Here is a 16,225-nt window from a genome sequence, read left to right on the forward strand (position 1 = left end):
TATCAACCAATGAAGAATGCTTTTTGTGATAATTAAGACTTAAGAATACCATTTCATAAACATACCAAATTGCTAATAGGCAAATTCATGGGTCAGTTAAAGTATGTTTTAAAATTTCACACCTACAAACTGCTGAAGCACATAAAACCATCATAAAAATGTTCTATTACAGACCTTAAACTCTTCTCACATTTCCAATGCATTAAAAGTCATCAATAGTGAAGTTCTTAGATTCACTTCCTCAGCTCACAGCCGACAATGTCACTCTGTACTATTCAAGAAAACCAATGTCTTTCTGTAGAAGTGAAAGACATCTTTTTTCTCACCATTCTTATGTATAAGGTATTAAATGAGGGATTTTTCCCACCACCAAAAATTTTATCATCAGAATTTGCACATGTGATTTAAGAAACCAGTATGGTGTATCTCTTCAAAGACCACGTTACATCTCAGATACCACATAAAAGACTTTCTTTAAAACTGACCCCGCAGCCTCAATCTCTGTCCTACAATCTGTACAAAAGAATGATAACCTAGCTCCCTTCCTCATGCAACTACTAAAAGGGACTTAAATATGGCCTGCGACTTAAATAGGGCATGCTGGAGGGACAGATTTATCTCCCATTGATTGCCACATCTTTGGAACAGGCTAACAATTCATGCGAAACAGAGCACCTCTATTACATTGTTGACGAGGAATCTGGATGAGTGGATGGGGCAGCGTAAATTCTTACCAGGGATAGCACCCACAACCCTCCTGAACATGAACAGTCATCACTAAATACAACCTTGGGTATTGACTAGTAGGTATTACATTGAGTTGAAACTGCTAGGCTTAGAATGACATCTGGGTTGATAGCCTGGTAATCTCCTATGATCCTGTAACAAAAAAGAATAAACCAGCTGCAATTATTGATACCATTAAGTCATGGAGAAATGAAATTAATTACAGATAAAGGCTTAACCTGAGTATTTTACTTAAGAAACATGAAAATAATATTTTGATTATCTAATGTCACATATTGAATGTGAGATACAACTTTAATTAATTCTTAACATGTTTACATATTTGATATTAAGGAACTGGTTATATATTTTTCTTGTTTCCTCCTTTGTATTACTTCATCTTTCATATATCTATTTCTCTTTCTTTTCTGACTATAGTTAACAGAGAATATTTCCAGGAATGAGCATTTAAAAGTGGATTTTACAACTGTTTAGAGTACATTAAGGAATACATGTTTTTTATCAGTATATCTACATAGGGCCAAGGTGAAATTCCAGGTCTATATTATCTTATCAAAGAGGCATTACAGCAAATGCCTCTTCATCAACCCATAAAGAATGAACCGCCAGTTCTGTGAACAGCCAATGCAGCATTTTTTTTCCTAGGGAAAAAAATCGCTTGGCTATCAGCGTGAATTTGCTCCTTACCCCACTGTAGTGCAATCTCGGAGTTGGTATATTTAGTTATTGGGGTGTGGGGGTGAACCCCCCCCCACTTTTTTGTTTGTAGTGATGTTTCATTGATGGCTGGATCAGTGATTTCTTTTCCCTAGGAAAAAAATCACTGAATTGGCTGTTAGTGGAACTGGTGGTTGGTTCTTTAGGGGTTGAGGAAGAGGCATTCACTGTAATGCCTCTTCGATAAGATACTATAGACCCAAAATTACCCCAGTATCATTTCTTTAAAGCTCAAGATGCCAAAGAGCATGACACTGACCACTGCTTTCCATAGGGAGTCACTGCTGGTGTTATTTCTAAGTATGCACCATACCTCTCAACTGTCCATATTTTCACACAGTGTCCAGATATTTGCCTCATATTTTTGATCTATACCTGATAAAATCTGTGGTTTTCTGGCAAATCACTGAGAACTGAAGTCAGTAAATAATGACAAACATTTGAGTGTCAGACTTTATATCCTTCACAAATCACGTTCTTATAGAAACTGTTTATAAGAGGAAAACCTGCCCATATTTTTGGGCCTTTGTCCCCCCATTCGTTTAGGCTTTATCCTGATTTCTTGTGCTAAGATGTTGAGAGGTATGGTGTGTGTTAACAGTGATTCCCATCTTTAGGGAGATTTCACCCTTCTTCAAGTTGGCATGACTGTGAAATTGGTATATATAAGTTCAGTGCCTGCTGCTGACTTGCACCTCTCATCAGGAGGGTGCAGAAAGGTTTGCTCCCCCTGCAAAAACACTTGAGCTTTCCTGTTTTTAGACTTGTGTTTTGAATATTACTTTTCTGTATTTCTGTTGCTCAGGTTTTTGCTGCTCTGCATTCCATGGTAGAGCAATTTAAAAATGAAATAAAACTGCCTGGTCTAAAAGAAGGCAGATCAGTTTTCTAATACTCTGTTTTGTTTCAGTAATATAATCTTCCAAAGCAAACCTTTTGATTGTTAAATAAAATCTACTCCAAAATTGTTCCAAAAAAATGGTACAACTGGATATTTAGAAAACCACAGTATCCATTCATGTTATTTTATAAAAACAAATATGAAATTAGTTGTCAGGTTCAAGGCTTTCTCTAGCATTTATCAATAAAGCACATGTACTTTAAATGAAGATAAAACATGACAATGAACTTTAACAGTGATTTTCTGCAGCAGGTGGTACATCAAGATATACTCACTCTTTGGTATAATGCCAGTAGTTGAACCTAAAAAATATAAATCTTTATTTCTTTCTAAAAGAATATGGAAAAGACTTGGTAGATGAAGCTCTGTATACTTCTTAAGATATTAATGGAAGACACCGGTGCTGTTATGTTTAACATTCAATATTGATTAACAAACATACATACATACATAAATAAACTAATACATATTTATGCTAAGTAGGCAGATGTAATTGATTAAAAATGCTAATGCTAATGCTAAATTATGAGCTTATCATACTCTGTTTCCCATGAATCAGAAAGTCAGACTGTAACAGTACTTATGTTGTTTCACTGAATTTGAATGTGAGTACAATTAAAATCAGTTGTGAGTAAATGCAGACCAGGTCAGACACATTTCATTTAAGCCCACAGTACTAATGTCTGTTGCACTTTGCACACATCTGTCCTAAAACATATTGCAACACAGCATCCTTGTTTTTTTATTCATGAAATGGCAGGTTATTCTAATTCATATTTTGCCTTCCTTTTACCTATTTTGTCTTATGCATCCTAAACCTTTATACACTGAACTTGTCATTTAACTTACCAGGGACATGGCATCAATGCTGGCCATGTGCGTCTCTACCAGCAGCTTGACCAGTTGGTTGTAGCCATTCTGTGCAGCAAGATGCAAGGGTGTCAGACCAAGTTTGTTTTTTGTACTGACAAAAGCCTTATGCCACAGGAGGATATCTGCTATCTGATCATGGCCATTCTCAGCAGCAAGGTGCAGGGCTGCTTTATCATGCTGCAGAAAAAAACACAAAAAATGTTTAGAAAAAGTGCAGAGTCTGCCACGCTGATTGTCCTAGTGGGTAGGACACTAAGTTAAATACAATTGTAGTTACCTCCTGTAAGATGTTACAGACCAATGAATGCATAAAGAGCATTTTCTGAAATTATTACTGCCCAGAGAAAAGATACAGAGGTAAACAGTAAAAAACATGAAAATGGTCAATCCCTGTTGAGTCTTCAAAACACTAATGCATTATTCTAGTGAACAGTACAGTAATATAATTAATGTTTTAGACATCTCCTGTAATATAGTACAGATAAATGGGTGTGTAAGAACATTCTCTCAAATTCTTATTGCAGAGAAAAAAGATGCAGAACTGCTGTGTCGGGCTGCAGGAAAAAAAAAACATGAAGAATTGTCAGTGCATGGTGCTTTTACAAACACACGTGTACTATTCTAATCAACAGTACAGCACATTAAATAACATTTTTACATTTTTTGTAACATAGGACAGACCGATGAGTATATGAAGAACTTTCTGTCAAAGCATTGCTACAAAGAGGAAAAGGGGGATTAGCTATTTTGACAGAAAAGTCATTTGGGACAATGTGCAACAACAGAAGGGATTTAGGGACTCCAACTACAGCTTCCAGTTTTGTTGCAGCTATTTCATATTTATTTCTATAAATGGCAGACTAACTTTAGTGTCAGAAATAAAGAAATTCATCATTCATCATTCATTGTTAAAAAATAAACATTATCAATCATGTTTAACATAAAAATAACTCACTGTTTTGTTCTAACATCCACAATCCCATAGCAGAAATCTGCTCACTGAGAGCTGTAGCTCTTTACATCATTTACAGGGTTAACCAGACATGCATATCTGAAAGTGTAAAGCTGAAACATGCTCTTGACTCAGTATTAAGTAAAAGATCACTGCAGGGATTCAGTAAACCCTGTACAGGCTTTGCGCAAAGCCTACATGGAGTTTACATGCATGCACGGTGATGTGCTGCAAGCAACAGTGCTCACTGCATGTGCATGTCATGCACCACATTTAAATGTAAATAAATGAGGTTTCATGGTTGGCGATAGCAAATCCTGTTTAAGTCAGAGCACTGAAGGTCTGCGTTTTTGCCTGGAATGCCACAGCAATCACCAGGGCTTAACAGATAATAGTTTTCATAGTTCTCAATCTCTTAGCACAACACTTCTGGACAAAGGCCATCATAATGAGGGACAATGACCCACAAATAGGGACAGATTTGACATATTTGTTCTTTAGAAATCTGCTAGAATAACAAGGGGTTTGTGTGAAGATACATTTTTTGAAGGATTTGAAGACTGAAACTCAGATGTGTGTAATCACTGAGTCACATTAGTCCTGAGATCATCCCAGTGATATGGCAGAAAACCATAACTTTGATAAGGAATACATCAAAAGAAATGTAAGGCAAAAGCTGGGCATTCTGTGAAAATCTTGATAGTTGAGAGGTATGATAGTTAAGTATATGGTCCAAACACAGTACGGGACAGTGTATACAGTGCAGAGTATTGTAAAATCTCATTCTTGGCATTCTGTACTGAAGTTGTGTAAATGATCTGTAAGGGTACATGGACTGCCATGTAAAATAAATAGTAAAGGGAAATGTGTGTATTGAATATTGACACATAAATGAATTGTAGGAATGAACACAGGGAAAGAGGACAGGTGAAACAACCTAATGTACAGCAGATGAGGGCGCGTCAATGGAAGACAGTTGTAGCAGCAACAGCAGTCACATAACAATACAGTACAGTATGGATTACACAGTGAAAATGTGTATTATGTGACTGTCACACAAGGTGATGTAACAATGGTGAAGATGTCTGTGTGAGATAAGCATCCTTACATGAACAATGCAGAGGACATCTATCAGGGATGTTACATACAACTCGAGTTGGATGCGTATTGTACAGCTGTGCAGAGGTCTCCAGCAAGTGGGACAAGGATAAAGGATCATGGACAACATTAAAAGAAGCAAGCAAAATCAATCTCATGTCTCTGACATAACATATGTGATTTACAGTGATCAGAGATGATTCTGCACAAAGACACATGTACAGCTATTATGACATGTTGACACTCAATGAGCGTAATCACGCACACTGTCCTGGCACTGTAACATCTGCTGGAGGTGTTAAAAGGGACACTGTTAAACCTGTATGTGATGTTATGATCAATACATGCTAGTTGACTGCTGTGCATGGCATATGTACATGAGAAAATCCACACTGTCACAAATGTTACCCATGCCACTAATGTTGTCAAACAGCTACATATGTACTATGATAGCACATAGGCATCTGGTGTAACAACGATGGAAGTTCCATACCATCATACAGTAATGTTTATGCCACAAAAAGAATACTTAGGTATGGCCAATAAGACATAGGACAGCTCACTGTGACAAAGGTGGTGCACTTCAGTTACACATCACTGGAAGATGTGTAGGGAAGTACACAAAGATGGGTGCATTGTATTCAGTTATTGGTGTGATGAAGGCTGTGAACTATGGAGTTAATATGGCCTGTGATGTGGATGACCTTCACATACTCACTAGTTGTGTTACATACAAGGGAGTAGTCAGCACTGTGGCCACATGCTGGTAGACAACCACATACCATCTACTCCAGGACACAGGTTACATATCGTCTGATTATAGGGTGTGATGTCTACATTATATATGAGTTATGTATTTGTTTTCCTGATGTAACAAATCCCCCCAAGTTTTCATTTCATTGCAGGTGTTGTCATGGTTGTGGCAGCAAACGTTGGCGTGTAATGATACTGCCGGTATTATATTAATACCACAGTTGGAGTCAATAACTGCCCACAGTCTGTAGTCCTCCAGACAGCTGTTTGGACAAGGATGTGTATGTCCACTGTCCATCACTTAAGACTTCACACATATCAACATATTTAGATCCCACATATGTGATACAGTAGTCTACCACTTGCTGATATAGATGCATATGGCCACATCTGACAGTGTTGAGTGAATACCTCAGTGTTGATTTGTGTCAAATGCCTTGGGCTTGTCATATTCAAAAGGATGATACTGTTGTCATCATGCATGCCCTCAGTGACCTCTTTGAGGACATCTAACAGATGTAACAGACATGATGTAGCATTAACAACTCGCACATGTCTGTTGCACACAGCCAGGATATCAAGTGTGTCCATTTAGAAAAGGTCCATGATAACAGTTTGGAAAACCTCACAGATGAGAAGAGTCAGGATGTATCTATACATGCATGCATCAGGTGCTGCCACCCCCAACAACTCAGATGGATGCATGTTGATGCACAACCTTCTACAGGAACATAGTTTGTCTGGAGAGTGTGTTGAAGTTTGGATTTAACCATGTCAGGAAGGCATATGTGATGAGTCACATGATAGGCAGTCTGTGATGTTGTCACAGCCCATGGACTCTGTGTGATAGGCCTGGATGAAGGTAAGACAGTGCATACTAGCTAGCCTCAACTGGCCTAGGGTTTGAACACAATCCCCTATGAGGGTATCACTGAAAAACTCTGCCATCTGGGGATTAAACATTATGTCACTAGATGTATAACTGATTGGCTCACTTGACAGAACACATACTGTGTAAGTTGGTGAATCAATTTGTACCAGTAGGGCTGTCACCACTAGTGTACCATAGAGATATGTGCTTGGCCCTTTACTGTTTGGAATCTATTTCTCAACAGTTCAGGCTACAGTATATGACCTTTGGCTTACTGCATTTGCTGATTCTTGTATACTGGGTGCAATCGTTGAGTACACCTATGATGATAACATATTACACGAGGGGCTAACACAGTCAAATGACGGATGACAAAGGCCTATGGTCTACAAATAAATGCAAATGTATCTATCTTGGCCTTTTACAAAGTGGAATTTCCTGATAATTACAGCATTGGCAACAGTCCTGCTATGCTGAAACCCAGTGATGCAAGCACTGGGAGCACATGTACCTAGCAATCTGAGCTTTGACCACCAAGTTTCCACACTGGTATTGAAAGCCTATGTTGTACCCATCATAAGTCATCCCATCATATTCAGATCTCAGAAGTATATTATAGCACTGTACCTGAACCTCATCAGAACACTAATATAGAGTATAATGCGCTCTTTTGCATGTACCTCACCAGGCACATGCAACATCTGGAGAGACCACAGGGGTTACTCACCAAGGAAACATAGTGCCTACAAACTTTGACATGATGTATGTGGACAGACTGAAATCCATGTTACTGTAATCTGTATTGTATAGGATCAGGTGACTTCTACCTGGCCTCCAGGCCAGTCTCTGACTCTTCCCCAGTGGGAATAGTGCACATCCACAAATCAGATATAGTTGATGACATCAGCAGTGTCTGCTGAGGAGAATATACCAATAACAGTGCCCCACCTGCTGGTGTAAAATGCTTTCTGCAATGGCAAGCAAGTGCACATACTCACTGCAGTTGACTGCAATGAGAATAGACATCCTACCTATCTAGGTACACAGAGTACAGAATTCTATATATAAGGCAAGCACCACAGCTCAAGTCTGACTTGGAGTGTCTCAGACAACACTTTATAGCTGATGATGTCAACAATGTCTGATGAGGAGAATATGGCAATAACAGTGTCCCATCTCCTGGTGTAAAAGGCTCTCTATAATGTCAAGCAAGTGCATGTACACACACACACACACACACACACACACACACACACACACACACACACACACACACACACACACACACACACACACACACACACACACACACACACACACACACCAGTTGACTGCAGTGAGAATAAAACCCCTACCTAAGTACACAGGCTATACAACTCACTACTTTATGCTAGTGCCACAGCACAAGTCTAACATTCATAAGGCTGCAGGACAACTTATAATAGATGACATCAGCAGGCCATGTTGTAGAGAAGATGTTGATAGACCTGCATAGGTTTCTAGCTTCATAGGTTCACAGGAGGTTACTAGGCTAATGCCCCCAGGGCATTTATGAGCTAGAAGTGTAAAAACACAAGTACCCTTATTGAGCATAGTTAGATGGCCATTGTTAGCCCCAACTGTCCCTGTCCATGAGAGGCATAGGTGCTACCCTAGGGTGAATTTACAATCACCCATCTAGTTGTCAAGGTTGTAGTTGAATAGGGTCATTAAGGAGCACTGCTTCAAATGCAGTGGGAACCTATTACAGATGAGTGGCAATCACTGAGAGATATATTTGTCTCCCCAGCATGTTCTGTTTATTTCCCAGGCTAGATTGTGAATCCAGGGGCAAATTATTCCTGTCCCATTTGATTTGCAGATGTTCAGCATTTCCAGTAGGGCAGGGTCTGAGGCTGATCTGTAGGCCAGGCACAGGTCACCTCTCAGCAGCCTGCATGACACTAAGTACAGTGTCGGGTATGTCAGTCATTCTATGTATGTCATGTTTGGAGGCCCTGGATTCTCCTGGTCACAAACCTCTGTGTTTTCTCCAGTTGCTGTAGGTGTCTTGTGAGGTACAGACAGAAGGAAGTATTGTACTCAATTAGTAGTCTGATAAGGGTTGAGTACAGTGGAGCTATGACCTTCCTGGTCTTGGATATGATGTTCTTATGTATGAGGTACGCAATGTGGAATGTGTGTCTCACCACTATGGGCACATGATGATTGAAGTGTAACTTGTCATCAACATGTGTTTGAGCTTATAGAGGTGCTATGTATATCATAATAAGCAGGGGTACTTCATTGCCAAACGGGACAAGGAGGCATTTATGCTTTAAAGTTCAGTCCATGAGTTTTGCACCAATCATTTCTCTGTATCAGCACTTTCTGTAACATGTTAACATTGCTGGGGTAGTCCATATGAGTGTGCCCAGTTGACAGTCATCTGCAAACTTTGGAAGCCACAGGCCATCTACCTTTGCCTTGGACTTCAGAGAAAGAGTTTCCAAACAGTTGAAGCCTCAGCATGGATCCTTGTGGTATTCCAGTGGTAAGTGATCTAGTGGTAGATGTGCAGTCCCAGACTTTGACAGTGTACATTCTGTCAGTGAGCCAGTTGGTTATCCAACTAGTAATGTATAGGTTAATCCCCAGATAGGAGAGTTTTTCTATGATGCTTGAATGGGGAATAGTGCCAAAGGCCTTGGATAAATCAACATAGGTGGAATGTCCTGTTATCCCTCATCCAGGTCTTTGGAGTCATTATCAAAGAAGTCCACTAGGTTTAATAAACAAGATCTACCCTTGTCAAAACCAAAATGGATCAGATCAAGTGTGTTGGAGGTCACCTATGTCCCTGTGGATAAAGTCCATGATGATTCACTCCATAGCTTGCAGAGGAGGCTGTTTAGGCTTACAGGTCAATAGTTCTAGTTCTGCATGTTACCAGATTGATGTGCATTGCATATTACACAACATATTAATTAATGTAATGTAGTTTATATATGTTTGAAAAAAGTGCTGATACACCAGGTTTACAGTGCTTGCGGGGAGGCAAAATATGGTTGTATTGTAAATATGACATATTGTTAGATAAGACCTTCAGTTTATTTTTCCACATGTAATTTCATGTCATAAACAGGAAATGGACAGTAAATGGCACAAATGCATAATAATATTTAGTTTTCCATAGCGCAGCAAGCAGTAGGTTTTCTCAATGGTTGGCAAAGTGTTTGCACATGCAAGATGCACATTTCCATTACTTTCCCTGTTTGCACATATTTAAGCACTGTACAAATGTGAGCTACATTGCTAAAGTCTGAGAGTTAGTATTGAGTCTATGAAACATACCTGCTGCTTAACTGACTCTTTGGGAGCTAGTGTAAATGCATTTACACATTTCCTTCTGAGCTCAGATGATACTGGGTTCAAATCCAGGTGTACCTAAGACTTTTAAATAAACAGTGATAATGGAATGACATTAATTGTTTATAGGACATGTATTGCTGTGTGTTGGCATAGCACAGTGGAGTTAAGTGGCATTGCATAGAGGTAACTACTGCATTGTATCATCACTTGGCATTGCTGCGGGATGCCAAACTCCGTGCAAACATAGAGGCCAGAAAGTGAAGGGATCCATTGCTTTTTCTGCTACTTATGTGTGTTGTGTGTGACTCTATTTTGACCAGATTATTGATGTTAAAATGGGGTAGACAGGAAAGTGTTGAAATGGGAGCAGGCAGGGGGAAGAACAAAGGGAAGCAATACAGGAATGTGTAGGAAGGCGGTAGGAAAGAACCACAGCTATCCATTTCTTCAACAGTAAAAACTGATCATATGTGCAGAATGTTTGCTGAATTTGGACTGTCACCTCCAGAGAGAAGGATGACAACAACATAATCATGTTGTATAGTCAACTGGACCGAATCAAGTGTGTGAAGAAGACACATGTGCGAAATGGAGAATTATTTATGGGATGATTTTTTTTCAGGTAAGTTAGGTAGGTGATGAAACAAATGTAAACAAACAAGACAAGAGAGAGGGATAATGATGGACACAAAAAAGTTTGGGGGACTCCATGACTGGGGTAAAGGAGGGAACTTAACAGGCTCATGCCCATTCAGCTTGGAGACAGTGATAATCAAGTCCTCACCCACTGAACTGTCATCACTGTCCCCTTACTCCACTGGTAGCTGAAGTGCTTGATGTCTTTTCCTCCTAAGGACCAATGGCAACATCATTTGCAGTAATATGAAACCATATAACAGTTACTTGTACATTTATTCATTTTGGATGTAGTGCACTGAATGATCATGCAACCAGTTATGAGTATTGCTTGCAAATAATAACTCTGTCTTACCTTTCTGTATTTGTTGCTCATTCTTCTCTTATCTGACCAATAATCTGAGACATGCAGTCTGTAAGCCATTCTATATCATTGTCCTTAAAATGTGTGACGATATTAAATGGCAATAACATAATATACAGTTGCCAACAAATAAAGGGGAGGTCAGATGTTAATGAATGGAACCTGTGAATTGTGTACTGGTTACTTATATTTCCAACACTGACAAAATTACATGTAACACTTTCTAAGTCTAATCTGGCACACATCCACTGGATGTAGGGCAGTCTGCATTGTTGTTGTGTTTCCCTTCTCCCTACCAGTAGTCATTCACTGAAGGAGTTCCTGCACTCTGACGACATCTGATATATGGAGCCAAGTATTTGGAATTCAGCAAATCTAATGAGTTCACACCTCATTTGCATCTTCACTGTGCTGACAGCCCTTAATCTACACCATAAAAAGTCAACCATGTAGGTAGTGAAACTGAAAGCGAGGAGACATGTTTATCTGGAGAACACAGGAAAGAGGCTATTACTTTGGGATATATCTGCACAAAAGATTACTGGACTTAAGAAGGTATGCTTGCATTCTGTCAGCTATATACTGCATATGCTGAAATGTGATTAAGAAAAGTTTGCTTAATAGTTTTATATATAATATTTTAATTAGTAGAGGCTATATTTTTATCTACAGTATATGCATTAGTTAGAAGTGTACTGATGGCATGGACATTTTTGTCATGGCACTTCTCAGGTATACATGATTGGTGATACCCTAAAATGTAACGTTCTGTGTTAAATCTGTAGACATGTTTCAGGGACAAAAAAAAATAAACTTTTAACCAACAGCAAAAACAAAGATAGGCAGCAAGCTGTAGAATTCCAACCAGTTTATTGTTAGCGCTTTCATTCAGGAAATACATGAACTTCTTCAGACAAAGAAACCACAAGAGTCCTCAGGTAAAATAAAACTGTCAATTAAGATGAGACAATTAATTATAAAACCAATTAACATAGCTTGAGAAATGTAAAGAGCCAGTGTTATACAAGGTAAAATGTATATGTAAATAAATATAAATGCTTGTTTTTAAAAATCAGCAACAATTTTAAAATTACAACACATCGGTCTTATTACTTAATTTTCTTGTGTATATAAATTAATCTAAATACTGTTAAATGCTAGATAACAACTTGAACAATTCAAACAAATGGAAATATAAAATCCGTATAAATGTATAAAGATAGATATGTATAAATAAATATTTATAAATTCATTCAAGTATTAGAAAAATTGTTATACAACCAAATTTCACCTTTGTAGGTTTTTAATTTCAAAATACATTTTATCGAGCAGTATTCATTAAGCCCTGGTGGAACATGTGCATATGTATAATTTGCCAAACAAGTTCCTGTTCTTCAAGTTTTAATTCCCAGGGCCCACCTCTAATGTTCCTAACTATTTGTTGTAATATTGTAGGCTGGAATTTATGTGTGTGGTATTCTAGAATGTGTCTAGCCAAAACATTTGTGGTATTACCCCTACAAATTTGGCATTGGTGTTCATAAATTCTCTGCTTAAACATTCTTTCAGTTTCACCAATGTAGTAGCTTTGGCAACATTGGCATAAAGCAGCATATACTACTCCTGCTGTTTCACAGTTACATTTTCCATTGATGATGTAGATTTTGTTATGTATGCAAACTTTATTAGTTACCATAATGTGCTGGCAGTGCTGACATCTCCCACACTTTCTCATCCCCCGGTTGTTGGGGTATTTATGATTGTTCCTTTCCAACAAATCTTTAAAATGTAGGCCTCTTCTATAGGTAATATGTGGTCTATCTCCCAATTTCATATTAATAGCACTGTCCTCTGATATTATAGCCCAATTTTTAATCATAATATTCTTAATGGCATGTGCACAATAGAGAAAGAAGTAAGAAAGCTTATTTTGCCGTCATAATTCCTAACACTTAGGTTCATAGAGTAGTACTAGACTAACTGCCCTTGAGAGCCATATGAAGCCTAGCCAATTATCCCTTGTGAGACCCAAACCCTGCACCTTGCGTTTGTAAGGCAAACACCCTAACCATTAGGCCACCATCCCAACTGACTATGCTCATCAGGGGGAGTATCAATTATTGTTTCTCCATAACCCCTGCATAGAATAGGTTTAAAATGTCCAGTAGTCCTTTTAGTAGCCACTTCATCAAACAATTGTTGAAAAAGCTGTTCTGGGTAGCCCCTTTCATGAAACATGACTTTCAATGCATTACATTCAAACAGAAAGTCAGTCTCTGATGAGACCATTCTGGCTGCCCTAACCAGTTGGCCCTTAATAACTGCCCTTTTCTGGTGGAATGGGTGGCTACTTCTAAAGCGTAGAAAAGTGTTTGATTAAGTAGGTTTCTTGAAAATACTAGCCTTAAATCTATTATTGGGTCTATCTTTAGACAGTGACACATCCAGAAAATTAATGGAGTCTATGTTAACCTCAAAAGTGAAATCTAGGAATTCTGTGAATTTGGAGATTTCATTAATAAAAGTTGTTACTAAATCTAGACTTCCTTTCCACATACAAAACATGTCACCTGATATCTAGTGTACCATTTTACATTTTCCTTGAAAATGGAGTTCTGAAATAGGAAATGTCTTTCTCAAAATGCCATGACTGAATCTGCAAAACTGCCTCCGCATGGGGAGCCCATGGCTACCCCAGTTTTTGCAAAAAATATTCTTTGTCAAAAAGCATAAAGTTATTATTCAAAACTAGATCTAACAAGGATGCAATTACATTTATCTCTTGCTGGTCCATCCCTTTCAAAAACAGAAATTCACTAACCCATTCAATGCCAACCTCTTGAGGTATGACAGTATACAGATCCTTTATGTCTACCATCAAAAAGTTACACTCTCCGTCAAATTCAAAAGAATTAATATTCTCTAAAAAACCCCACGCATCCTTACAAATTTGGGGTTCGCTGCAAATAAATGGCTTAAATTTACTGTCCACATATTTGGCACATGCATAAGTAATGGATCTCCTGCCATCCACAGTTGGCCTAAAGGGTGGATCCATTATACTTTTGTGGATTTTGGGAGATTCAAATAACACTCGTGTTACTGGTGCTGGCATGCATAGGTAATTATATGTGTCTATATCAATACTGTTTTCCAAAATACAGGTAATTTAAACTTTCTTTGATTCTTCTGTGTGCACTATTCACTTCGTTTAAACTAACTTTAGAATAACATTCAGTAGATAAAACATTTAACATTTTGTTAATATAGTCCACTTCATCCATGAACACAAGGCTGCCACCTTTATCTAGCCAAAGCATTTGTGGTATTACCCCTACTAATTTGGTATTGGTGTTCATAAATTCTCTGCTTAAACATTCTTTCAGTTTTACTTTTCTAATACTTGAATGAATTTATAAATATTTATTTATACATATCTATCTTTATACATTTATACAAATTTTATATTTCCATTTGTTTGAGTTGTTCAAGTTGTTATCTAGCATTTAACAGTATTTAGATTAATTTATATACACAAGAAAATTAAGTAATAAGACTGATGTGTTGTGATTTTAAAATTGTTTGTTTTATGTATCTACAGTGGGTAATACTGAAATGCTCCCTTTTCTATTTTATTGGAGAGCAGTTATTTTGTTGTTCTGTGATAGTTATGTGTATTATCATTCTGTTGTCTTTTAGGACACCTAGGACCATGGCACTCGGTCATTTCAATCCCCAAAAACCACCCCTCACAGACCCTGAAAATTAGGTCACTGTGGAAGGTTTTAGGTGACATGGTGCCTTCCGGCTTGACAGGGGATGTGGAGATATGTCAGGCAGAATGCCAATTTGGCAGCAGATAGTTGCAGACTTTAATGCAGTAGGGAGCCACAGCAGGACATATGATCAGGTGCATCATAGGGTCAATGACATGATCTCATTTGCACAGAGGAGAGCAGATTCAGTGGCCCATGATCAGATGGATACAGAGGAGGGCCTGCTACAGCACCACCACTAACAGGGATCCAGACAGCTCCCAGGAAAACGCAGATCAGTATGTCCTTGACATTGTTGTTACTGTTTCAGGGACAACAAACATCTCCTAGGAGAAGCTTACTGGTAGGCTTTTGTATTTCAATGGTTGTTGTATAGTAAATCAATTTAAATCAATATCTTAGTTCTGTTTCACAAGATTTTTTTTTTTTGGGGGGGGGGACTGAAGATTGCTACAGTTAACAACACATTCTGATTGATTGCACATGGCTAAAGTTGGACTTGTCATCCAAGTACTTGTTGAAAGTATAGTTAATGGAAATATAATGGGTAAAAAGTATTACTCCCTGGGTTACTGTTAAATGTGATGATGTTGTCTTTACCTTTTGCTTAACGTTTTCCAGGACCATCTGGTATACAGAGCATACCATCATCTGCACATGGTAAGCCAAACATTTTTATGTCAGTACTGATGAGCAATTCAAAGAAATATTTTAGTGTGTGATGTTGATGTCAGCACTGCTGTGTGTATTGCTGTACTGTCTAATAGTGGCAGCACTGTTATGTTGTTAGCATATAATGGACTATACTAGTGTAGGTATTAATTGTTCCTGTATTTGTTGCTTATTATCACAGGTGATCCTGACAGTGGAAGTGTGGGACTTCTACCACCTGATGTCAGGGTATCAGCAGACTCTGATGATGATGGTGGCCAAACAGAGGCACAGTTGAAGGGTGCAGATGTTGAATCTGACAGTGAGGTTGACACACAGCCATCCCCTGAAATTCCATCAGACACAACCAGTAGGTCTATGCCTACCCATTCCAGTGAGCCCTCAGATATCGGACAGGTGGAGAGTGAGACGATCAATCAGGGAAGTGTGGTTACTGTGGCCTCAGTGTCTGTTGACTCTGGCTGTAGCCAAAGTGTGGGAGGTGTCATGCCGGAGGGTTGTTAGGAGTGCTCAG

The 16,225-nt window shown here is 38.5% G+C and overlaps 1 protein-coding gene across 1 annotated transcript in view; it reads right to left on the reverse strand.

The window, feature by feature from the left end:
* LOC122797762 (serine/threonine-protein phosphatase 6 regulatory ankyrin repeat subunit A-like) overlaps nt 1-16,225 on the reverse strand; it is a 2,341,865-nt gene that overhangs the window by 997,580 nt on the left and 1,328,060 nt on the right. The window contains exon 17 of the mRNA XM_044066284.1: nt 3,215-3,415. Coding sequence (XP_043922219.1) covers nt 3,215-3,415 — 201 coding nt within the window. The remainder of the gene's footprint in view (nt 1-3,214; nt 3,416-16,225) is intronic.

This window comes from Protopterus annectens, chromosome 3.part1, assembly GCF_019279795.1.
Source record: "Protopterus annectens isolate FY-2018-M chromosome 3.part1, PAN1.0, whole genome shotgun sequence".
NCBI classification, from domain to species: Eukaryota; Metazoa; Chordata; order Ceratodontiformes; family Protopteridae; genus Protopterus; species Protopterus annectens.